The sequence below is a fragment of the Sorex fumeus genome, unplaced genomic scaffold (assembly GCF_029834395.1).
Source record: "Sorex fumeus unplaced genomic scaffold, SorFum_2.1 ptg000063l, whole genome shotgun sequence".
In the NCBI taxonomy this organism is placed as follows: domain Eukaryota; kingdom Metazoa; phylum Chordata; class Mammalia; order Eulipotyphla; family Soricidae; genus Sorex; species Sorex fumeus.
Genome location: NW_026606120.1, coordinates 34,390,748 through 34,415,520, shown reverse-complemented (window position 1 = coordinate 34,415,520; position 24,773 = coordinate 34,390,748). Strand labels below are relative to the sequence as shown.

The following is a 24,773-nucleotide window of genomic DNA, read 5'->3' as shown; positions in this document are numbered from 1 at the left end:
CAGCACCACAAAATTGTTGGGCATCCTGAGCACAGACCCAGATACGGCCCTAAGTGACCCTAAAACCAATAATAATAATTTCAAAACCTTGGTAGAAAACGCACCAGAATATTTACAGTATGTTTAAATAGTTGTGGATTTTCTCTACTTTCAAATGTAATAATAATATAAGAGAATCAAAATACTAAAATATAAAGCCCCAAAACTCAATACTCAGTTGCCCGACTATTAACTTTTTTATTTTGTCAGTACAATTAATAACATTAAAAAGTTCATATTTCTTCATAGTCATTTCTTTTCCCAGCTGTTCAAAGATTCAATAGTAGAAACATCCAAATACTGCTGCAACACAGAATAAACTGTCCTAAAGAATAAATGAAACAAAAAATACCACATCCAGATTAGTACTATTGAGGAACTTGGGGCAGCAGAAGCAAAGGAAATTATCTCAGATCCTTGCCAGTTTTCAGTCACAAAGACTGTTTCCTTCCCAAGAAACAAAGGGGTTCCAGAGTATAGTTGTAAGGTTGCTTGCTTTAGAGTAACTTCAAAATTGTTCTTGCTAAAAGGATTGAATGAGCAAAAAATGAGATTTTCTGGTAAAACCAGGGAGATGGCTCAGAAGGCTACAGCACACACATGGGAGTTCAGATTCTGATCCCCAACATGGGGGTTCGAGTTCTGGTCCCCTCAGCATCACACAAGGAGTAGCCCTTGAGCACCACTATATGTGATCCCCAAACAAAGTTTTTTTTCAAAATGCAAGCTACAAACTTTATATAATGCATATTCATAAAATAAGTATTTCCATTTTACCTGATTTGTTGCAGAAATGATAATATGAACTGCTTTAGTTTCTTGGAGAACATGCATTATTCAATAAAAAAACCTATAGTATTAAAGGTTACAAAAATAACTTTGGGTGGAGAGAGAGCACAGGACAGCACAGGGCTAACACAGGAGTTAAGGCACTTGCCTTACATGTGTCAGGCCATGATACGAATCTCCAGCATATGTGGTATGGTACCCCAGGCACCACTAGAGTTCACTTCTGAGCACAGCCAGGACGAATTCCACCCCCACCTCTCCTCTCCTCTCCCACCTGAGCATCACAGTGTATGATCCAAACCCTTCTCAAAACTAAAAAAAGCACCTTGTCATGATATGAACAAATGGTCTCTGGATGTTTATTCAGACAGAATAAATTATTAAATTTATTTGTCTTTTCGTTCAGAATCTCCAATTTCTTCCTATATTCCAGTTAAATTTAATAAAAACACCTTTTAGACACTTAATTATCAGAGTTCCACTGGCCTTATCAACTCAAGTAACTCCTGAACCACCAAACCATCTTCAGGTTGGCATGGATAGAAAAAAATAAGTTCATTTAATCCAAACCATAAATTTTTTTGATTATCTTAGTTCCCTTGTTCCTTGGATGGGATTTGTGTGAATTATATTCTACTAAAGTACTATGGTGAAGGTACCATTTCTGTCTTAATTTCTAATCTGCTATGAACTGATTTCTTAAAATACAGTAAAAATTATAGGTAGGGAAAATGAGGGCTATACAATTATAGCTTATACTCATTATTATTGAATTTAACAAACTTATACTTGTTACTGTTAAATTTAACAAACTAAATAAAGTATTATAAATTAAATATCTACTGGAATTTAAGACCTTATATTCAATGTAAGGGTCGGAGCAATAGCACAGCAGGTAGGGCGTTTGTCTTGCACGTGGGCCAACCTGGGTTTGATTCCTCCGTCCCTCTTGGAGAGCCCAGCAAGCTTCTGAGAATATCCCGCCCACACAGCAAAGCCTGGCAAACTACCCGTGACGTATTCGATATGCCAAAAACAGTAGTAACAAGTCTCACAATGAAGAAGTTACTGGTGCTTGCTTGAGCAAATCAATTAACAACGGGAGGACAGTGCTACTCAATGTAATTATTTAGGGCCTATAACAAAATAGTCAAGGCCTAGCCAGGTTTAGGCATTCAGCTTTTGCAATCCAGAGATTTAGCAGGACAGAACCCTAACTGGAGCTCAGTTCACAGCAGTTATCAACTCTGATTTTTTTTTAAACTCCCCTATTTCCTCACCCTTTACTGTGCTTTCTGGAAATCCTGACCCATATGAAGTTCTTTATGCTCTGGAAGTGAAACTTAACACTCTGCTAGGCTACAGATACGGTACAATTAGCCAATAATCCAAACCAGATTCTCAAACATGATTCTAGCAACTACCCTCTGACCCTTATTTTAAAATCTGATCTTTATAATCCTTATTAAGTATTGCTAGCTTTTTAGTATATATGTTTTTATTTGGTCTCCTCTGACTTTTATGCCCTCTGCTTGCAGAAATCATTCCTGTTTTAGTTTAGTTATTTTAGTTATTTTATTCCTAGTATCTTCAGTAAGAGGCTGGCCCATAACAAAAGCTCAAAATTATTTGCTGAATAAATGAACTATATAAGCATACAGGAAAATATGCATTTTTAACTTCAATAAGTGGGAAGAAACAGCACCTTGTATTGATTCTTTACCTCAGAAAGCTGACAGATAAATAATTATTTAGCGCTTCCCATACTCACATTACTCATGGAGTTCTGCTATCTAGATTACTTCACAGTTTGGTAAATTGTCTAAAGAAATGTTATGTTACTCAAATCAAACTGCGAAGGAGTGCACATATAAGTCCTCTTGCCTATAAATAGCACAAGAGGTACCTGTTTCAGTAATATGAAAAGGAACAGTAAAATCATATGACCCACAAGGGTTAGACAAAATGTCTAAAACAAAAGTGCTCTTGTAGCTTAGTAAGTACTAAATAATTTAATTTGGCAGGTCTGCATGTCCTCACGAAGGAAAAAAAGGTTTCCAAAGAGACTTACATTCATAAAGACATCATGCATGTAGTTGTCCGTGTCAGCATCCCAGAAACAGCGGGCAGCCATGCTAAAATGTCAAAGAATCAAGTCACCAATGATAGAACAAGAATCTAAATTATAAATATATTTGCCACAAGCAAAGTTTGTCTTGATATAATCAGACAGACCAGTGTTTCCAAATCTTTCCACAAGCTGGCATAGAATCCTATCTACACACAGAACAGAAACGAGGCTGCATTAATCATCAGGGAGATGCAGATCAAAACCACAATGAGATACCATCTCACACCTCATAGACTGGCCCACATCCAAAAGAACAAAAGCAACTGATGCTGGTGCGGATGTGGCGAGAAAGGGACACTCCTTCACTGTTAGTGGGAATGCCAACTGGTTCAGCCCTTTTGGAAAACAGTATGAACGATTCTCAAAAACTTAGAAATCGAGCTCCCATTTGACCCAGCAATTCCACTCCTGGGAATATATCCCAAAGAGGCAAAAATGTATAGTCGAAGTGACATCTGCACTTGTTTGTTCATTGCAGCACTCTTTACAATAGCTAGAATCTGGAAAAAACCTGAGTGCCCAAGAACAGATGACTGGTTAAAGAAACTTTGGTACATCTATACAATGGAGTACTATGTAGCTGTTAGAAAAGATGAAGTCATGAAATTTACATACAAGTGGTACGACATGGAAAGTATCATGCTAAGCGAAATGAGTCAGAAAGAGAGAGACAGACATAGAAAGATAGCATTCATCTGGGGTACATAAAGTAACAAAATAGGAGATTACTACCCAAGAATAGCCGAGATCAGTACCAGGAGGATTACTCCATGGCTTAGAGGCCAGCCGGGCATTCTAGGGGAAAGGGCAGCTCAGATAGAGAAGGGAGCACCAAATAAAGGATTTTGGGAGGATCCTCCCAGGATGGGAGATGCATGTTGAAAGTAGACTATGGACCGAACATGAATGCCACTCAATTTTTCTTTTGCAGACCACAACACCCAAAAGGGGAGAGAGAACAAAAGGGAATGCCCTGCCACAGAGGCAGGGTGGGATGGAGGGGATGGGGGTGGGAGGGATACTGGGATCCATGGTGGTGGAAAATGGGCACTGGTGGAGGGATGGGTATTGGATCATTGTATAATCAAAATCCAAGCACAAAAATTTGTAAGTCTACAACTGTACCTCATGGTGTTTCACTAATAAAAATATGAAAAAAAAAAGAAAAGAAATGAGGCTGCTTATAGGAGGAGGCGCCCAGTCAAGGGGCTCCAGCAGCCTCAGATCTGATTGTTGGCCTGATAACCAAATGGGCCAATACCTTGAAATCTTGAAGGTATGATCTGGGTAGGAAATTCAGTTTTACTTGTTTTTCATTTGTTTTGGCCCACACCAGGCTGTACTCAGGTTTACTCCTCACAAGCATCTTGCCCACTGTACTCTCTCTCAGGCCCTGTTTTTCATTTAAACTATTTATATCGATTTGCTCAAGCAGGCCCAGTAACGTCTCCATTTTTTGAAACTTGTTGTTACTGTGTTTGGCATACTGAATACATGATGGGGAGCTTGCCAGGCTTTGCCGTGCGGGTGAGATACTCTCGATAGCTTGCCGGGCTCTCCGAGAGGGGTGGAGGAATCGAACCCGGCTCGGTGGGGCTTGCTGCGTGCAAGGCGAACACCCTACTGCTGTGCTATTGCTCCAAGAAATACTAAGACTCATATGTAAAATGGATTCAATTCCTGCAAAATATTATAAAAAGGTAGTTCTGGAAAGGAGCCAGCATATTATTTAGTCCAAAGCGATCATTTTGCATAGTCCCTGAAAAAAGATAAACTCTAAATTAGAATCCAGTCTTCTATTTAAATCCAGTATTACCTCTGTAGGATGCTATGAAACCTGAAATCTCAAATTAGACTTTCTGCTCTCAATTCCTGGTGAAAAAAAAAAAAAGCCAGTTTAGAAATGAAACAGGGCTGGAGAGATAGCACAGCGAATAGGGCATTTGCCTTGCACGTGGCCGACCCGGGTTCAATTCCCAGCATTCCATATTGTCCCCTGAGCACCGCCAGGATTAACTCCTGAGTAGAGAGCCAGAAGTAACCCCTGTGCATCGCTGGATGTGACCCAAAAAGCAAAAAAGAAAAAAAAGAAACAAATGCCCAATGGCATTGGGTGGATAAATGAAATTACAGTGCTTCTTGGCAATAAAATTCTATGAATCATATACATGTATATACTTTTATACATATATATGTAGGCTGGAACGATAGCAGGGCTAGAGCGATAGCACAGCTGGTAGGGCATTTGCCTTGTACGCGGCCAACCAGGGTTCGATTCTTCTGTCACTCTTGAAGGGCCCAGCAAGCTACCAAGAGTATCCTATCCCACCCCCACACGGCAGTGCCTTGCAAGCTCCCCATGGCATGTTCGATATGCTAAAAACAGTAACAAGTCTCACAATGCAGATGTTACTGGTGCCCACTTGAGCAAATCGATGAACGGGAGAACAGTGCTACAGTGCTACATATACATGTATATTATGTTTAAACTTCAAGAAAAACCTTCAAAATATGTTAAGTGAAAAATTACAAATGTTTTACATTTTTATTAAATAATTGATTCACTATTATTCATTTTAACTTTTTATGCACTTTATGTCAGCTGATATAACTGCTTTGAATGTATGTATTAACTCAGTCCTATAAAGTTGGTGCTATCATTATAATCATTTAAAACACATAATCTCCACTAAGGGCCTGAGAATTTAGTAAACTTGACTGAGGCCAATCATTTTGTAAATGATGAAGTTTAGTTTAGAATCCAAGCTGTTCAGCTGCAAATCTGTAGATAGACACTTGATCACTTGATATCCATTACTTATCGATTTACTCAAGTGGGCGCCAGTAACATCTCCATTCGACCCTGTCACATGCTAGTGTAGCCCAATGGCTTCTGCTCTATCCAGGATCACGAAGAGCCGAGCCACAAAATGTTCGTTCAGGGTCTTGAGGAAGAAGTTTGACCATCTCGTAGGTGGGTGCCACGCCAATCTGTAACTGCTCTAGTCCAGCAGTCGTCTCCAAATCTCATTACTTGTCCAGCCCATCTGATTTTCGACGTCTTGGCAAATGAGACAGTGTCCCTGATTCTAGATCGTGGATGGAGGTTGGAACTCAGGATTCCTTCTCTCACTCGAATGAAGCGTGATACTTCAAGCATAGCTCTTTCGATTTCTCTTTGGGTGGCCTGAATAGCGCTCTCATTCTGTTTTCATCGGGCCCGGGTCTCTGAGGCATACGTTAATGCAGGAAGAACAGTGGAACTGAAGAGATGTGCTCGGAGCCAGGGGTTCTTCATCCTCTTAGCTATTTCTTCGACGCTCTTGAAGGCATTCCAAGTCGCTCTCTTCCTCCTGCAGAACTCAGGTGCCAGGTCATTCATCAATGTTGAGTTCTCGACCTGGGTACACATAACTGCTGCACTCAGAGATGTTTGTTCTGTTGAAAGCAAATGGAACGTCAGGAAAAGTCTGTTTTTCATGAACAATGTCTTGGTGAGATTCAGCTGTAGTCCGACCTTTCCATACTCACAGTTGAAGTCGGCCAGCTTGGTTAATGTTTGGTGTTATTAGAACGATGTCATCAGCAAAGCAAAGGTGGTGTAGTTGCCGATTTTCTATCTTCACAACCATTCCTTCCCATTCCAGTCATCACATGATGTTCTCAAGGGTGGCACTGAAGAGTTTCGGTGAAATGGTATCATCCTGCAAAAGCTCTCTCTTTATGTCGATGAACACATCCTTGTAGAATGGTGAGATCCTGGTAGTGAATCCGTAATACAGCTCATGGAGGATCCTGATGTACTGAGTTTGAACGCCCTGTTTGGCTAAGGCTTCGATGACCACTTCAGTCTCAATAGAATCAAAGGCCTTCTTTAAATCAATGAACGTTAGAAAGAGCAGCATCTTGAACTCCTGAGAAACCTCAATGAGCTCGGTTACTGTGTGGATATGGTCGATCATGCTGAATCCTTTTCGGAACCTGGCTTGCTCGCATAGTTGTCCTTCATCTAGTGTTTTGCCAATCCTATTCAGGATGACTCAAGTGAACAGCTTATGGACAACGGACAACATGCAGATCGGGCGATAGTTGCCAATATCGTGGATGTCTCCCTTTTTATACAGTAGAACTGTCCTGCTGGTTTTCCATTGGGACGGATTCTTGCATTCAAGACAGGTAGCATGTGAAAAGCCAAGCCAGTGTATTGATGAGTACTGGTGGCAGATTCTTCAGGTGTTCAGGTCTGACCTTGTCTGGGCCAGGTGCTCTTCACATCTTTACCGACAAAATGGTGTGTCCAATTTTGGAAGGGAGAACGTTGGGAACGACATATCCATCCTGCAGAATTTGGTATGTGGACAGGTGGATGAGGCTATCAGAGATTCGAGTAGAAATCATGGATAATCTTCTCCATTGCCCTTCTGGAAGATGTGATAGATCCACCAGGACGTCGGAGGGCAGTCATCTTGGTCTTGTAGTTGGCGAAGGACAGGCAGGTGTTGCAAATACTTTTCCCAGCTTCTGCTTCATCGGCCAGCACTGCTGCTCTTCTCTCTTTAAGATCTTACTTTATTGCTTCTCTGTACTGCTTTGCAAGCTCAGACATTAGCCTGAGGCTCGCGACCAGCCATGTTGGTGAATGAGCTTGAGAGTTTCTGAAGACAGGTGTCTTTTTGTGGCTTTCTCTCTCTTGGCATTCCTCGCAAAATCATGGAGGTGCTGAAGCAGTCGATAGTATTCTTTGTCAATGTCATCAACGACGGCATCTTCCCATGTTGCCACAATAGTGCCAAAGAGCTCCCAGATGGAGTTCACGCATGAAGCCCTACAGAACCAGGTAAAGTGGAACTTTGTGACCTTGGACTCAAGACTCAATGGCACCCAGAAACATCCTCTGCCTGCTTCCACCAATCTCCAGCAACCCAGGGTTCACATCCAGAAGACCCACCCTGCCAAGGACAGATAAACACCTCATCAGCCGACCTCCACTACCTCCACTACCCAGCCGCCACCATGCTCCAGGCCGCTTTCCAGACACATCATAAGACACTTAATACTCATCTCCCAAGATTACCACACCATATTTGATGGGATTCCAAGATGACCACACCATATTTGATGTGATTCAAATATGGTGCGAACCATGGGAACACCTATAAGGGCGATTAGAGGCCACCCTGAAAGCCTCCATCCCTCTTGGAGAGCCTGGCAAGCTACTGAGAATATTCCGCCCGCATGCCAGACCTGGCAAGCTACCCGTGGCGTATTCGATATGCCAAAAACAGTAAAAACAATGGGCCTCATTCCCCTAACCCTGAAAGAGCCCCCAATACGGCAGTGTTAAGAAGGATGAGCAAAGAGAGGCTGATAAAATCTCAGGGCTGAACTAGGCTGCCAAAATGAAGAAGGACTAAAATGACTGCCTGTACTTTCAACACATGTACTCTGGCATCGGAAGCATCTATCAGTGACCTGATGGTGCAAGCGTATATGATCAAGTACGACATCATTGGTCTGACCGAGACAAGAAGGCATCAACCACATCACGCCATTTTCAATACTGGAAAAGAACTGTTCCTTGGAACATGCGACAAAAGAGGTGTTGGTGTCCTTGTCAACACAAACTTGGCCATGAGCATTGATTCATTCGAATGCCTAATAACCCAAATCAGACAATTACACTTGAATAAATGTGGCTCACTGCTGGCAGTTTCTATCTTCGTTGTCTATGCACCAACATCCAATCATGATGAAGAAGAAATTGAGAAATTATACATGGAGCTAGAGAAGTTCTATAAAGAAGACCACACCTTTTATAAGATCATTGTCCGTGATTTTAATGCCAAGATGCGACCGAGAAGATAGGCAGAACTCCATATTGGGACCCATGGCCTATAATGGAATGAACAGGATGAGAGAGTGTCTCAGTTCATCATGTCGACCAAGACCAACTATCATATCTCGCAGTTCCAGAAGGCCGAATCTAAACATTGGGTCTCCCAGTGGACAGTTCCACAACAAAATTGACAACATCATATTCAATCGTTGGTTTTACCTATTGTCGCTATTGTCCCAAAATTCCAAACGGGATCAGACCAACGTCTCCTTCGTGCAAAATTCTACTTCATGGAGTGGGGAGAAAGTGCTCTAAAGTTTATGAAGAGAACTCCCAGAACGACCAGCTGGGAGTAGATAGATATATACTGTATTATACTGAGTCATTTTTTAGTTTTCTATAGAAGATTCTCCCTTACCTTCACTGTTAATTCAGGAAATGGACATTCTTGGAATAGGATACCAGAGATTGCAGGGTTTTTTTTTTTTTTGGGTACCAGGGACCTCAAATAGCCCAACACATATTCACATTTATATATTTTTCTGGCCGCACCTGGTGATGCTCTAGGGTTATTCCTGACTCTATGCTCAGGAATTAGTTGGTGGTTCTTGGGGGACCATATGGGATGCTGGAGATTGAACTCAGGTTGGCCATGTGCAAGTAAGTGCCCTACCCTCTGTACTTTCACTCTGGCCCCCAACACATAGTGTTAATAAAGATCTACCTGGGGCCAGAGAGACATCTAAACAAGCTGAGCACATGATTTGCATGCAGAAAGCACTCTCAGCACTGCAAGGTCCCCTGAGCATCACCCAGAACAACCCCCAAGTACAAAGCCATGAGTAGACTTGAGTGCTATCAGGTGTGGCACTCAAGTTACCAAAATAAAACAAAAATTGATTCACCTACTTCCAAACAGCAACAAAAACAATATGAAATAAAATCAATTAATATGTACTTAGCAACTACTGAATGTACAAAAAGTAAAATTTGGCTCTATTCTCATACCACAATTTAATTTGATGGGAAAAAATAATATTCAAAATAAAATAATGTATGCTTAGTGTTAATTTCTAGGCTATAGGGATGAAAATGGATTGTAAATTCTATCTAGTCCAAGTCTCCAAGTTCAATTTGTACAGTATTTGAATTAAATCTGTAATAGTTATTAACAAATTTTAGAAATAGCCAAAGACAGCTTCATGAAGAAAATGGTACTTAAGTTGGGGAGAACCAAGTGAAGGCAGGAATATAAAAATTTAAACACTTGTTGCTGGGTGATGGTAGGTTAAAAAAAGTGTAAACACTTGTTGAGTTTCATATGAGAGACATGCTACTTGCTGTACTATCATTACGGCTTCCAACTTACATGACTAAGAGTTTAGACTATTCACAATGCTAACTGAAATAAAAACAAGAAATGAAAAATAAAACGTATAAGAAAGTTTCAAAGTAAAATAATCCAAAGAATAGAAAGCTGAAGTCGATTTACGTATAGTAGTAATATATAATATCTGAAGTGGTAGTAAGGGATTTGCCTAGCAAGAAGTAGCTGCTGCAGTTGGGGATATATATCAAAGGGCTGGAGCAGATGCTTTGCATGCTGGAGCCCCGGTTTGATTCCCAGCACTGCATGGTTTCCTGAGTACTGCCAGGAGTGACCTCTGAGCACTGAAACATGAGCATCCATGAACGGTACCACATGGGCCCCTCCAAAAAAAGAGTAGTTGCTAGAATTAGCAAGATGGAATATATTACAGTGAAAAACATGGGAATAGATCAGCAAAAAGAAAAATTAACTGGAAAGCTAATTTAGAGTCCTCTGTGGGACAACATTAATAGACATAACATTTACAATATCAAAGTCCCAGAAGAAGAGACAGTGAGGTATAAACCCTATAGAAGTATGGTATGCTTTGCATGTGGCGGAATGGGGTTCAATCCCCTACCTTCCTCCAGTACCACATGGTCTCCTGAACTTGGGACAAAGGTGATAAAATTTGGGCATCCAGTTTGGAAGGTATCATGTGAGACAAAGGGTGAAGTACAAATAGCAAATGATATCACTCATTCGTGGGGCATAAAACATATTAAAAAATAAACAGGTCTTATTGCAAGTCCTTTTCAAGCTTTTCCAGGAAATTCAAGAAATAGGAACACTCCCAAGCAGACAGAGACACCACAAAAAAAAAAAAAGAAAAAAATTACAGGCCAACATCCTTAATGAACACAGATGCAAAGATCCTCAACAAAATATTAGCAAGTAGAATCCAATGACTCATCAAAAAGATCATACACCATGACAAGTGGGATTCATCCTGGGGATGCAAGGATAGTGCAACATTCACAAGTCAACATAACCCATCATATCAATAAAATATAAAAGATCTTACCAGTAAAAGCAGAGAAAGCATTTGACAAGTTCCAGCACCTGTTTATCATGAAAACTCTCAGCAAAATGGGAACTGAAGGAACTTTTCTCAATAGAGTCAAAGCCATTTACCACAAGCCCATGATATGTATTTTTCTCAATGGGGAAAAACTAAAAACCTTCCCTCTAAGATCAGGGATAAGACAAGGATGCCCACTCTTTTTTTTTCTTTTTGGGTCACACCCAGCGATACACAGGGGTTACTCCTGGTTCATGCACTAAAACTCAACTATAAATAATTTTGTAAACCACGAGGTCTTAATAAAAAATAATAAATACACTAAAGGGTACACATTCCATATACATAGATGGGGAAATGTCATATAATAAAAAGGTTCATTTTACCAAAAACATAAATAGATTTACTTTTTAATGCAATACAAACCAAAAACCAGTGATATATTTCAGCAGAATAATCAACATGAAAGTTCATAGGAGTCATAAAAGACCCTGGATAACTAAAACAATATTAATGGGAAAAAGGAACTAGAGAGACTCATGTTCCTGACTTCAAACTGTAGTAAAAGCAACAGTAATAAGAACTGTAAGGTATGTCACAGACACAAAATGAAACAGAATTGAAAACCCAGAAATAAACCCACACATACACAGACACTTAATCGATGACAAAAGAGCCATGATCCTATAAAAAAAGAAAACCTGTTCAAGAAGTGGTACTGAGAAAATTGGACAACCACATGCAAAAGAGTAAAACTAAATTACTGGAGTAGGTAGTGTGCTTGCCTTGCATGTGGCTAATCTGGGTTTGATACCAGCACCCTATATGGTCCACTGAGCATCACTGCATGTGACTCCCAAAATGAGAGCAAGCAAAGTACCCCCCCAACTCTAGATTACTCTCTAATTCCATATACAAAAAGATTCAAAATAGACCTGCATGTAAGAACCTAAACCATAAAACATATGAAAGACAACATGGATGAAATGTTCCATTTTATCCATTGTATTCATTTATTTATTTATTTTTGGGTTTTGGGCCACACCTGGTGGTGCTCAGGGATCACTCTTATTCGACTACATGGGGTGCCAGGAATTAAACCAGGCTCAATTTATAAAAGGTAAGTGCCCTACCCACCATACTATCTCATCAGCCCCAACCTGGTATATTTTAAGAAGAAACCTAAAGCTTAGTTTTGCTTTACAAAAAAATTTTTAAAATGGAAGGAAAGAAGCAAAGGAGAGGGGAGTGGGGGAGGAGAGTAGAGGTTGAGAGGGGAGGAAAGGAGAGGTGAAAAGAGCAGGGGAGGGGAAGAAAGGGGAGGAAAGATGGGCCTCGGGTGGAAAATGAGTTAGAGTAAGTGCTGGTAAGACTTGTTAAGTAACTCCTACATACAAATTACAGTGCATGCCATAATGAATAGTATTCATTGGGCTGGAGCGATAGCACAGTGGGTAGGGCGTTTGCCTTACAAGCGGCCAACATGGCCGACCCGAGTTCGATTCCTCCGCCCCTCTCGGAGAGCCCGGCAAGCTACCGAGAGTATTCGATATGCCAGACACAGTAACAACAAAGTCTCCAATGGAGACGTTACTGGGCCCGCTCGAGCAAATTCATTGAATAAGATATAAAATATTCTTTAGTGAGGAAAAAGATAATGTTTTTGCCTTGCATTCAGCCAATAGCAGTTGAACCCCCAGCACCTGTCTTGTATGTAGCCTATTCCAGATAGTACTCTGAGTACCATAAGGAGTGGATTATCCCAAGCACAGAGCTGGCGTGGCCCCAAAACCAAAAATAAAAATAAAAAATGAGAGCGAGAGAACATTATAGGTCAGGAAGATAAGCACTTCCTTTTTAAGAATGAGCCCTAGATTTGATACCTGGCACTGCATGGTCCCCCAAGCACTGCGAGGAGCAACCCGCAATCACAGAGCTGGGAGTAGCCCCCAAGAACCACAGGAGTGGGCCAAAGAGAGAATTCTACAGTTCTAAGTCTGAGTCAAAAAAGAAAAAAACTAGGTAACACCATGAGACAAATTAAGGACAGGTTGATTTAGGGAGAAAGAAAAGAAATATGGAATTCTTGTGAATTTGTTGGATCTGAGGTGACAGTTAAATTTTTCTATTTAATATTTTACAAATAAAACCCACTATCTTTTCTTATGCTTCACTTTTTCTCACTCCCCCCTCACATTCATTTGTTATATTTTCAGTATCTGCTCATCAATTTTGTATCTTCATATCATGTACATGAATGAAATCATTGTATAACTTCTCAGTCTCTGTGTGGTGAGATCTCTTGGAGCCTACAAACTAAATGGCAGAAGGCAGATGGTAATGTGAATACTGGTAATCACAAGACTGGGTTTTAATAGTTTAATACCAGCCAGATAATTTGGAGCAAATCATACTCTTAAGTATTATATGTAAAATCAAAGGACTGGACGCTAGAAAAATATATATATTTCCTTTCAGATCTACCATTCTTTACAAGTTCTCAGTGATATCTGCATGTCAGCCCTTTCTTAAGAAATACTGTATTAGGTACTGTTGAAAAGAGAGCCTGAGATTAACACTTGGGACAAGAAACATCCATTTTAAAGTTGCCAACACACAATTGACAGTTTTTAAGTCCTAAAAATTAAAGAGCTCTTTGAAAATGCACTGAGAAGAGCAGAAGAACAAGAAGTGACCCCTGAAGGATGTTCACAGCTGGAAATGGGAGGTGAGCAACACATCAGTGAAAAAAGAGAATAATCAGGCAGAAAAACTGGAAACAAGTAGGTAAGTGACATCAGTGCCAAAAACAAACCAAACCACAGAAACAAGATAAATTTAATGAAACATAAGCTCAAGCCAAGAACAGGAGGTGATGGAAACATAGGTAAACTTGTATGTTCTTACAAATATATATATGTATATAAAGCGTATAAACTTTATAGATACTATAAAATATTATTACTCTATAGATACTATAAAAATGAAATCCCTGTAGAGCTCATTCACTGCTGAACTCACTGGTTCTAGGATCATTTTGATTCACAGCTGCATTTTGTAAAACTGCCCTTTCCTCTAAGTTTGCAAAGATCTAACCTTCCTGAATTGTCAAGAGGATAAAAAACAGCAAAAGAGATAAAAATAAAACAAACCAACTACTCACAATACTCCTTCACCTCTTTGTTCTCCAATCACTACTTGTACCACCATTTTATATCGATCGAATCCCATTTCTAGAAAGAAAAAAACAAAACATCTATAAGCAAGTGTCAAATTAATGCAGGCAAATCTGCCCAATTCACATAAGCATCCAGTCTACAAACATATTATCAAGTAAACGTCTGAAATCATAAACTTGTGAGTCAGAGATGAAGATAAATTCTAATTATAAACTTACTGTGAAATCTTATTCAGTTTAAATCTTTCTTATCTGTTGAATGGAGGATCTCATTAGATACCTGCTGAGGATGTTATATATATGAGCTAAAATAACTTGGATGAGGATTAGAGCTATAGTGCAGCAGACAGAACGTTTGCCTTGCACACGGCTAACCTGGGTTCAATCCTCAACATCCTATATGGTCCACCAGTAAGTACCACCAGGAGTAACTCCTGAGTGGAAAGAGCCAAGAGTAGCCCCTGAGCATTGCTGGTCATGTCCCATACCTGCCAAATAACTTAGATGGAATAGTAACACATTAATCAAATGGAACAGTACTAATGTAAATATTAGTTTCTCAGTAGGGCTTACATTCCTTTTTTTCTTTTTACCCTGTCAGATAAGCCCTGAACATTTGGATGTAATGACACTTTCTTAAACTAATAAAATTATAGGAGGGCCAGGCAATAGTTCAAACAACTGGAGCTCACACATTGCATATAGTAAATGTGAATTTAATACTCAGTATCACAACGTCTCTCCAGCACCTCGGGGATTGGCACCCAAGCACTACACTATGAGTAGCCCCTTAGCCAGGAATTACCCTAAAGAAAATTATAGACTTCATAGGAGGTAAGAAGACAAATATGAAAAAGCAAATAAAACTGTGACATACCAAGTACTCAAAGAAAGGCATACATAAAGTACATTAGAAGCACACAGCTGATAGGATGAACAAAACAGATTTAAAGATGTGATCAATGACTTTTGAAAGATGAGTTCAGGAGAATTTGTTCATGATTTGTTGTTGAACACAATTCACCACAAAAGTTGTTCATATTCGCCCTCTCTTCTCTGGAAAGAAAGATGGCGGCCGCATGGGAGCCTTGTGGACAGCAGGTATGAGCCGGGGTTGTGGGGGCGATTAAAACCTCATGGGAAGGGGGGCGTTCCGGTCCGTCCTTCACGCCCTACCGAGGTCACCAGTTGCCCCCCGCAAGCGGCTCTCCAGCACGGCCACGGCCCCAGAAGCACAAGGACTTAATGCAGAACCCGGCAGCTTGGAGCAGAAAAGTGAACGGACTATGCGTTAATCCAGGCCATCATGTCTGTCCGGAGGGGGAAGGGTGTTGGTCCCTTCCGCCCTCCTCCCTCTGGAAAGAAAGATGGCGCCCACACGGGAGCCTTGTGGACAGCAGGTATGAGCCGGGGTGTGGGGGTGACTAAAACCTCATGGGACGGGGGGCGTTCCAGTCCATCCTTCATGCCCTACCGAGGTCACCAGTTGCCCCCCGCGAGCGGCTCTCCAGCACAGCCACGGCCCCAGAAGCACAAGGACTTAATGCAGAACCCGGCAGCTTGGAGCAGAAAAGTGAACGGACTATGCGTTAATCCAGGCCATCATGTCTGTCCGGAGGGGGAAGGGTGTTGCCCCATTCGCCCTCTCCTCTCTGGAAAGAAAGATGGCGGCCGCATGGGAGCTTTGTGGACAGCAAGTATGAGCCGGGGGTGTGGGGGCGACTAGAACATCATGGGAAGGGGGGCGTTTTGGTCCGCCCTTCACGCCCTACCGAGGCCAACAGTTGCCCCCCACGAGCGGCTCTTCAGCACGGCCACAACTCCAGAACACAGAAACCAATTTCTTAACTATCTGACTTTCAGTAGAAATACTTCCAGGGTCAATAGGTAAAATAGCAGAAATCCAAAACCAACATTTAATTCTTGAACCCAGCTGTAGAAAGAAATCACTTCACAATGCTTTTTCAGAATGTCTGATTTGGGGGGGGGGGGTAAACTCTAAAGAATAGTGGTGAATCTTTTATTGAAACAATGAATCTGATCAAAGCAGATAGAGTGTTGACTAGAATTCATCTGCCTCACAGGGACTGGGAGGGGTGGGGGGTGGGGTTTTATTGGGGTTCTTCATGGTAAAGAATAAGTGTTGGTAAAGGGAAATGTGTTTGATATTTGCATGACTGAGACCTAAACCTGAAAGCATTGTAACCTTTCCCACAGTGATTCAATAAATAAATAAATTTAAAAAATTTAAAAAAAAAAGTTGTTCATAATGATTTGTTACAGGTATTCAATACTCCAATACCAGTCCCACCGACACCAACCTTCCCTCCACCATTGTCTTCATTTTCCCAGCCACTCTTCAAGCCTGCCCCCATAGCAGGCCACAATATTTTATTTTATATTGCTTGTAAATGGCTAACAGAATTATTAAAAAATGTTTCCATAGAAGAAAATTTGTGAAAATTGTTGTATCTCACCAAGGGGGCATAAAATCCTTGTCTGGGAGTTTACTAAGCTGTTTCAAGTTAAGCCTCTATATTAATGGTTTTTTTAGTCAAGATTGGTTGGCTTCTATGTTATATCCCATTTAATCTGTTAATGTCAATCCAGAAAATCCAGAATATTTAACAGGGCAGTCCAGTTGGAGGCATAGCGGCAGCTCTGGCATGTGGGAACACTTGCCAGGCTTTGCTTGATGGGGAGCTGGCCTATCCCCTTCTGAGATAGCCCATGAGATCTCAGCTGGCAATGGGTGGCCAAGAAATGTTTGTGGCTGGTCCATCTCTTTCGAGATTTATAATTCTCTGGAACAAGACCTGTAGGTGAGCTTACATGGTGGTGGCACACAGTCAACACAGGTTTGATTCCTGGCACTCCATAAAGTCCTCCTAGTCCACTAGGAGTGATCCCTAGGAGCAGAGGTAGGAATAAGCCCTGAGCACAGCAAAACTGGGTGTGGGTGAAAAACAAAAACAAAACAAACAAAACAAAAGAGCACATCAATGACAATGGCATGGTTAAAGATGTAGCTGTAAGCAACCCTTCCATTCAAGTGTAGAAGGTTCTGGATCCTGGTCTGGTTGAGTAGCCTGCTTCCCTTTTAAGTGCCCTGTATGGAGTTCTGATGTTTTGATGACCCACACCTCACCCACCAGAGCCACAACAAAATCTTTAACTTTCAGAAAGCTCCAACATAGCCTAGCATGTACAACCCCAGTCATCACAGAAACTACCACCACCGAAAATGAAGGGAAATTATTATTAAAAATACAAAAACAGAAACATTGTTTCCCGATCTTTTATTTTTTGCTAATTTTTGTCCATATCCAGCAGTGCTCAGGAGACCCTATGCAGTGTTCCCCAACAAATCACATGTAAGACAAACCTCAACAGTCACAGGTAAGACAAGCACCCTACCAGCTATACTATTTCTCTGACCCCCCACCCACAATCCTCCAGTTTTTAAAAAAAAAAAAATGTAGAAGGAGCCTAGGTTGTAACTGAGTGGTAGAGATGTTTTGCATCCATGAGGTCCTGGGTTCAATCATTAGAACTACATAAAAAAGCTAAAATTAAATTTAAAAAAATTAAGTCTAAAAACAAATAATAAACTAGCAATACCTAAACTTGAGGAATATAAATACCTAAAGTCGCTATGTTCTTTTGTACTTTGAAATTTTTTAATTTCTAAAAAGGCCAATTAAAAATTGCTTATTTAGAAAGTTGTTCACAGTAATTTATTACATGCAATACTCCAACACCAGTCCCACCACCATTACGCCTTCCTACCAACATTATTTTGAATTTTCCAACCACCACCCAAGTCTGCCCCAACAGCAGCACTAAATCATTTATTCTGTATTGCTTGTTTTAAATAATTCACTAAAATGATCAAAAGACGTTTTCTTAGAAGAAAATGTGTGATGATTGTTGTATCTCACCCTGGAGTCATTAAACTCTTTTATAGGAAATTACTAACATGCTGTTATAGGTTGAGCTTGGTGTGCTAATATTTTTTAAGTGACACTGTTTGCCTTCTACTTAACATCTCATCCAGAGTACTGTACTACTCCTGGTACATCAGTGGTATAGAGTACGAGATGTCGTGCTCAAGGAATTCTAAAATTTTAAATAGGGTGATAAACCTGGAGTTAAAGTTTTAAGTGGATGGTGACTTTGGGGTCCAGGGACATCTCTGCAGCTTGATTCCTTCCAAGATTTATTTGTGAGTCTCTGGATCATGGCCAGTTAATGAGCTTCTATAGAGCCAGAGGCAGTTTGCAGGAGTGACTGCCAGGCTCCTGGAAGAACAGGGAGATGTGGGGGGAGGTCGACCATCCCTGACTTTGTGGAAGCCTGGAGATTTCAGTCACAAAAACTCACACACCTGAGTTTTTCAACAGATTCATTCAGGATGAGGCTCATCCTGAGCCTGTGGAGATCAGCCATGAGCATGGCAAAAAAAAAAAAGGCCAATTTTTAAAAAGGAGAAAATACAAAACTTATAAGTAGCAACTTTTAAATAACAGAATTTTACCTTTATTTTATTTTGTTTTGGTTTTTGGTCCACACATAGTGGTGCTCAGGTTTTACTCCTGGAACTGCCATTCAGGGGGATAGATGGGGTGCTAGAGATCGAACTTGGTTTGGCAATGTGCAAGCAAACACCCTACGTGCTGTACTATTGCTCCAGAGCAAATCAGTTCTTAAAGACATCTCTTCCCTCCAAGAAAATATGTTATAATTTTTAAAAAAGAGGCTGGAGAACATGTGCTAGGTGAAAAGGAAGCTCAGATAGAGAAGAGAGCACCAAATAAAGGGTGTTGTGAAGACCCTCCCAGGGTGGGAGAGACATGCTAAAAGTAGTCTATAGACCAAATATGACTGCCACTCAATGCCTCTCTTGCAAAACACAGTACCCAAAAGAAGAGAGAGAAAACAAGGGGGAATGCCCTGCCACAGCGGCAGGGTGGGAGAGGGGGATGGGGGGTGGGAGGGATGCTGGGACCCGTGGTGGGGGAGGATGGGCACTGGTGGAGGGATGGGTACTTGATGATTGTATAACTGAAACCCAAGCACAAAAATTTATAAGTCTATAAAAAAAATAAATAAAGGAAAAAAAAGAGGCTGGAGAGATAGTAGAGGAAGTAACGTAACTTGCCTTGCATACAGATGCTGTGTCCACAACCTTGGTTCGAATCCCAGGGCACTACAAAGCCCCTCAGCACTATTACTCCTGAGCACCACTGGCCATGGCCCAAACCAAAATTATTATTACTGAGATAGTATTAAAAAATTTTACAAGATAGTGGGGCCAGAGTAGGGCACAGGTAGTATGTACCTAACTCAGATTCAATTCCTGGTACCATATGGCTCCCTAAGGCAACCCAGGGCAGCTTTGGAGGTCCCTGGTACAACCTGGTTGGTCTGGTATCCCTGGCATCACAGGGTATGAGCAGCATTGAAGCCCTAGGCCCTTGGATTAAACCACCAGTCAGATTGTAGAAGAATTACTGTAGATCCTGAGCACTAGTTGGTAGGCCCTCCCTGCTTAAAATAAAGTAAATTTTAAAAGGGCAGATAAGAGATCAGGGATGTGGCTCAAGTAGAACAGCTTTAATCTTGCATGTAGGTGGCCCTGGGCTCAACCCTTGACAGCACAGCATACCACTACACCACCAAGTTAGCCCCCACAACAGACAAAAAACAATGTAAAAGAATGAAGAAAATAATGCACAAAGGTGATTTTTTCACTATTATAAGACAGAAAACGGGGAAAAAAAGCAAAACTCAGTTCTTACAGATGTAGGGTTTGGCAAGAGAGGAAGGGTAAACATGGGTAAACAATTAATAATTCAATGGGAGAGATGAACTAAGGTCAGACTGTGAGGAGACTCAGGGCCTCCTGCATACTTACAATTTTTGAATAGTGGTTCCTCACTGTCACTGTCCTCCCGTTGTTCATCGATTTGCTCGAGCGGGCCCAGTAACGTCTCCATTGTGACAACTGTTACTGTGCTTGGCATATCGAATACATCACGAGTAGCTTGCCAGGCTTTGCCATGTGGGCGAGATACTATCGGTAGCTTGCCGGGCTCTCCGAGAGGGGTGGAGGAATTGAACTCGAGTCGGCCATATTGGCCGCTTGCAAGGCAAACGCCCTACCGCTGTGCTATCGCTCCAGCCCAGTGATTCCTCATAATGTTGTATTTCACATCTCTTTTACACTGTCTGAAAAATCTTCAGTGTTAAAGGTACCAAGTAGTCTGGTGATGTGGCACAGTGGTAGCATGTATGCTTTTCATTTATGAAGTCCTGAGTTCATCCCCAGCATATAACAAACACAATTATTTACCAAATAATTAGAGAAGACTAAATATTCAAGAGAAATGTCTTCAATAGAACCTCCAGCTTATGTCACTTGCTTAAAGATGGAAAAGGAGACAAATGGATAAATTTGACAGTTTCAAGGGAATAGGAAACCAGAGGAATAATTGGGAGAAAAATGGATAGTACAGCAGGTTGCAGCCAACCCATGTCTGAATTCTGGCATCCTATATGATCCCCCTTCCCCCAGCCAAGCACTGATAGGCGTGGTCCCTGAGTTAGAACCAGGAAAAAGCCCTGAGCACGACCAAAACGAAACAAAAGAAAATCTGTAATTTCCAATTATTATCACAATTACCTTTTAATTTATCTTTAATACTTTCTGATAAATGTTTTGTGAGCTGAGGCATTTCTTCTGGAGAGTATTCAACATTTGTCAATTCCTCCTTGAGCACAGCATGGATGCAGTCTTTAACCACAGAGGGCCTGAACCTAAATAAAAAAGATTGGAACATCCCATTGTTAACCCCCAAATCCCAACTTACCTTCCTCTCCCATTATTAGTTCTTATTCCTTGTTCATACTTTTATTATACAAGTAATATAAAATTAAGAAAACAGGTCCTATTCTAATTTTACATCTCTAGCCTGAACCTCTCCCCAAACTCTAGAGCAAGTATTCATCTGGAGGTTAAGCAGGCAACTCAATTTTAAAACATCCAACACTGATCTTCTGATCATTATTCCCTGCAGTCTCCCCACCTAATCAATAACTCCAACTTACAGTTGCTCAAGCCAAAAACCCCATGTCACTCCTCAAAATCCACATTCCATTTATGAACAAATCATGTTATTTCAAGATAATTTAAAATTCATTCTCATCCTACTGCCACCACATCCTGCCATGCTATCATCACTTTTTATCTCCATTACAAAACCTCCTAAAAGTCTGTGTTGGCCTCTGCCTCTACATCCTGTCCTCCACACAGCAACAAGACTGATCCTGTTAAAAGTATGTGAGGGAGGAGCTGGAGCGATAGTACAGCCGGGTAGGGCGTTTGCCTTGCACGCAGCCAACACGGCCGACCCTGGTTCGATTCCCAGCATCCCATATGGTCCCCCGAGCACCGCCAGGAGTAATTCCTGAGTGCATGAGCCAGGAGTAACCCCTGAGAATCGCCGGGTGTGTGTGACCCAAAAAGAAAAAAAAAAGTATGTGAGGGAAATAATTAAAAAAAAAAAGGAAAAGGGAAAAAAGTATGTGTTGGGCCAAAAAGTGAGTGGAGGTGTGAAGGAACACCTGACTGGTGTAGTCCAATCCCCAGCACCCCAGGCCAAGAACAGTGCTGCCTCTTCACAGTGCTGCATCTTCAGTCTTGCATTAAACCACTGGCCTAGTTGGCCAAAAATCACTAGGAAGAGCCCCTGGAACTCCAGAGCACCATATAAGAGGTCAGTTACTTCAAAAAGTCAGATCACAGCATTCATCTATTCAAAATACACACTGTATTTCCTATCTTATCTGTCAGAGTAAATTTAACAGGCTCAAATTCTGGGTATCAGGCATCAGGGGTCTTACACACTGTAAGGGGCCATGTGGTGTCAGGGACCAAATTCTAGGCCTCAAACCTACTAGGTATGTGCTCTACCACTTGAGCTGTATCTAATAATCAGAGTTTAAATATTTTCACAACTGAGTAGTATTCCATTGTGTGTACATATACACATAAAGTCTCACAGATGAACTTCAAACAAATATCTATGATTTCATCTATTCAAAACGTGTTCTTTCTATTAAGTAGCCAAAAGTATATCCTGGTTCTTCCCTTTTTTTCACTCTCAATAAAATGTTTCAAGTTTTCTTCAAACAAGTCACACAAAATCTCCCAAGATTTTTCCTGTATCAGTTCATATGAGTATGAGATACAGCTCAAGTGGTAGAGCACATACCCACCATGTTTGAAGCCTAGATTTTGGTCCTGACACCACCACTTCCTACCCATTTTTTATAATTACCACACCATGTTTGATGGAGTTCAGACAGTAGGCAACAAATCAGAGAGAAATATATATATGTGTGTGTGTGTGTATATATATATATATATATATATATATATATATATGCCTCTGGGAGAGCCCAGCAAGATACTACCGGGAGTATCCCACTTGCTCAGGCAGAGCCTGGCAAGCTCCCCATGGCGAATTTGATATGCCAAAACCAGTAACTATAACAGGTGTCATTCCCCTGACCCTGAAAGAGCCTCCAATCGTTTGGAAAGACGAGAGTACGGAGAGGCTGCTAAAATCTCAGGGCTGGGACGAATAGAGATGTTACTGGTGCCCGCTCGAGTAAATTGTTGAACATGGGATGACAGTGATACAGTGATAAATTCATATATCAGTCATATATATTTTACAAATATATATTTTACATTTATAAATATAGAAAATATATGCTTTACAAATCTATATTTCATAATATATGTTACACAGGAAACGGCTATGAATTCAGCTTCAGGAAGATAAGTGAACATATAGCGTGCCATCTTGCCCACAGGAAAACTACCTGAATTTTCTTCTTAAATCTTAGCACAGCTTAGAATGTTTGCCCACCTGACTCTGCAATCTGCTTTAAAACAACAGAGAAGGGGCTTTGGAAAACTTACTTGTTTAAAACAATTACATATATACATATGTGCATATATAGTTCACATACAGTTAGCGATAGTCCTCAGCACTAGCTAGTGTGTCCTAACTCTGGGAAGATACTGGAGTGGAGGACCAAGAGCATCTGGACACTCCTTGGGTAGGGCTTTGCATACATCAAGTCCCAAGAGCGCAGTAGGCCCTTTCTGGCACACGCACGTGAACAGAAGTTTTCGAAACTCGGCTAAATTGCACTTGACCCCTGTCTCCGGCTTCCGGCCTCTCTACTCCATCCAGGTCCTGCCCGCGGTAGGTGCAGCCCAATCCGCGGAAGAAGGCCGGACCCCGCAGCCCCGCCGGAAGTCGCGGGCGCCCCTCCCCCGTGGGGGCGGGCCGGTCCCCGCAGTCCCGCCGGAAGTCGCGGGCGCCCCTCCCCCGTGGGGGCGGGCCGGTCCCCGCAGCCCCGCAGGAAGCCGCGGGCGCCCCTCCCCCGCCGCGCCGCTCGCCCGGCCCCCCGGCCGGAAGTCCAGCCCGTTGGCTGTCCGCCGGGTCCCGCCTGCTACCCGCCTTTGCTGGAAAATGGGCCTCAGAATGTAGGTGTTCTCGGACTCCCCCAGATTCTCCGTCTCTGCCAACCCATCGACCGTGCTGCTGGACTGCGCTACCGAGAAGGAGACGGCCCGGTACGAAGCCATGTTCGAGCCGTCGCCCGGGAGACGCCGCGCGCGCCTGCGCAGCCGCCGCTGGGCGGGGCCACAGGCTGCTGCGCCCGAGGCTCCGGAGGCGGGGCCCAGCCTGTGATTCTGGCTGGGGCCGCGACGCGCTTCTGCTTTCCTTAGTCGCTCTCCAGCCTAGGAAAGTGACTCGACCCAAGGGACTCCTGTAGGTGTAGGACAAAGGCAGGGCTTACTATTCTCTAGTCTAGCCAAATGGTCCCCATGCAAACAGGCTGTACGCCAAATATCGCTAGTCTATGTTGCTTTGCATAATTTGTGGGTGAAAGTTATATATCTAAATGATGGAAAAATAACCAAGAACACTCCATTCATAACGTGAAAATTACTGGAAAATACATTTTCAGCGTTCTTAAGTACATTTTTGTTAGTGCACTTAGATGCCCACGAATTGGCAATGACTGCATTTGTGCCATGAGGCAGAATGGAGCAGTTGCAATGCAGATACAACTGACCAAGATGTAACAATGGCCCAGACAGACACTGAAGAGGTTAATACCTGGTTTTGATCTCCTAGGTCACTTGTACATCACCTGATCCCCCAGATCATGAGGGTGCTAACCTGACTTGATCCCCTAGATTACCCTGGAGGTCAGAACCCAGGCCTAGGGCCCTGGGGCACTACCTGGCTGGCTGCTGAACAGAGAGCCAGGAATCATCCCTAAGGCCAGTTGTTAGGGGGCCCCACGTGGACAGGGGAAAGA

At 42.0% G+C, this 24,773-nt stretch overlaps 1 protein-coding gene across 1 annotated transcript; it reads right to left on the bottom strand.

Annotated features, from left to right (window-relative positions):
* Window positions 1-213: 213 nt before the first annotated feature.
* DYNLT2B (dynein light chain Tctex-type 2B) lies at window positions 214-24,064 on the bottom strand. The gene is made up of 5 exons (XM_056126973.1): window positions 23,903-24,064; window positions 21,049-21,182; window positions 14,349-14,418; window positions 2,900-2,963; window positions 214-364 (listed from the first exon to the last, which is right to left on the bottom strand). The coding sequence occupies exons 1-5, from the start codon at window positions 24,028-24,030 to the stop codon at window positions 317-319; spliced, it is 444 nt and encodes a 147-aa protein (XP_055982948.1). The 5' UTR covers window positions 24,031-24,064; the 3' UTR covers window positions 214-316.
* Window positions 24,065-24,773: the final 709 nt, after the last annotated feature.

Bases quoted from the DNA above. Each gene is read 5' to 3' on its own strand.
- DYNLT2B (XM_056126973.1), bottom strand. From the start codon at position 24,030: ATGGCTTCGTACCGGGCCGTCTCCTTCTCGGTAGCGCAGTCCAGCAGC. The intron at 21,183-23,902 runs GCGGGTAGCAGG...TTTTTTATTTAG, and splicing joins AGGCCCATTTTCCAGCAAAG to GTTCAGGCCCTCTGTGGTTA. The intron at 2,964-14,348 runs GTGAGTAGTTGG...TTGACATTTTAG, and splicing joins CAAAGAGGTGAAGGAGTATT to CATGGCTGCCCGCTGTTTCT.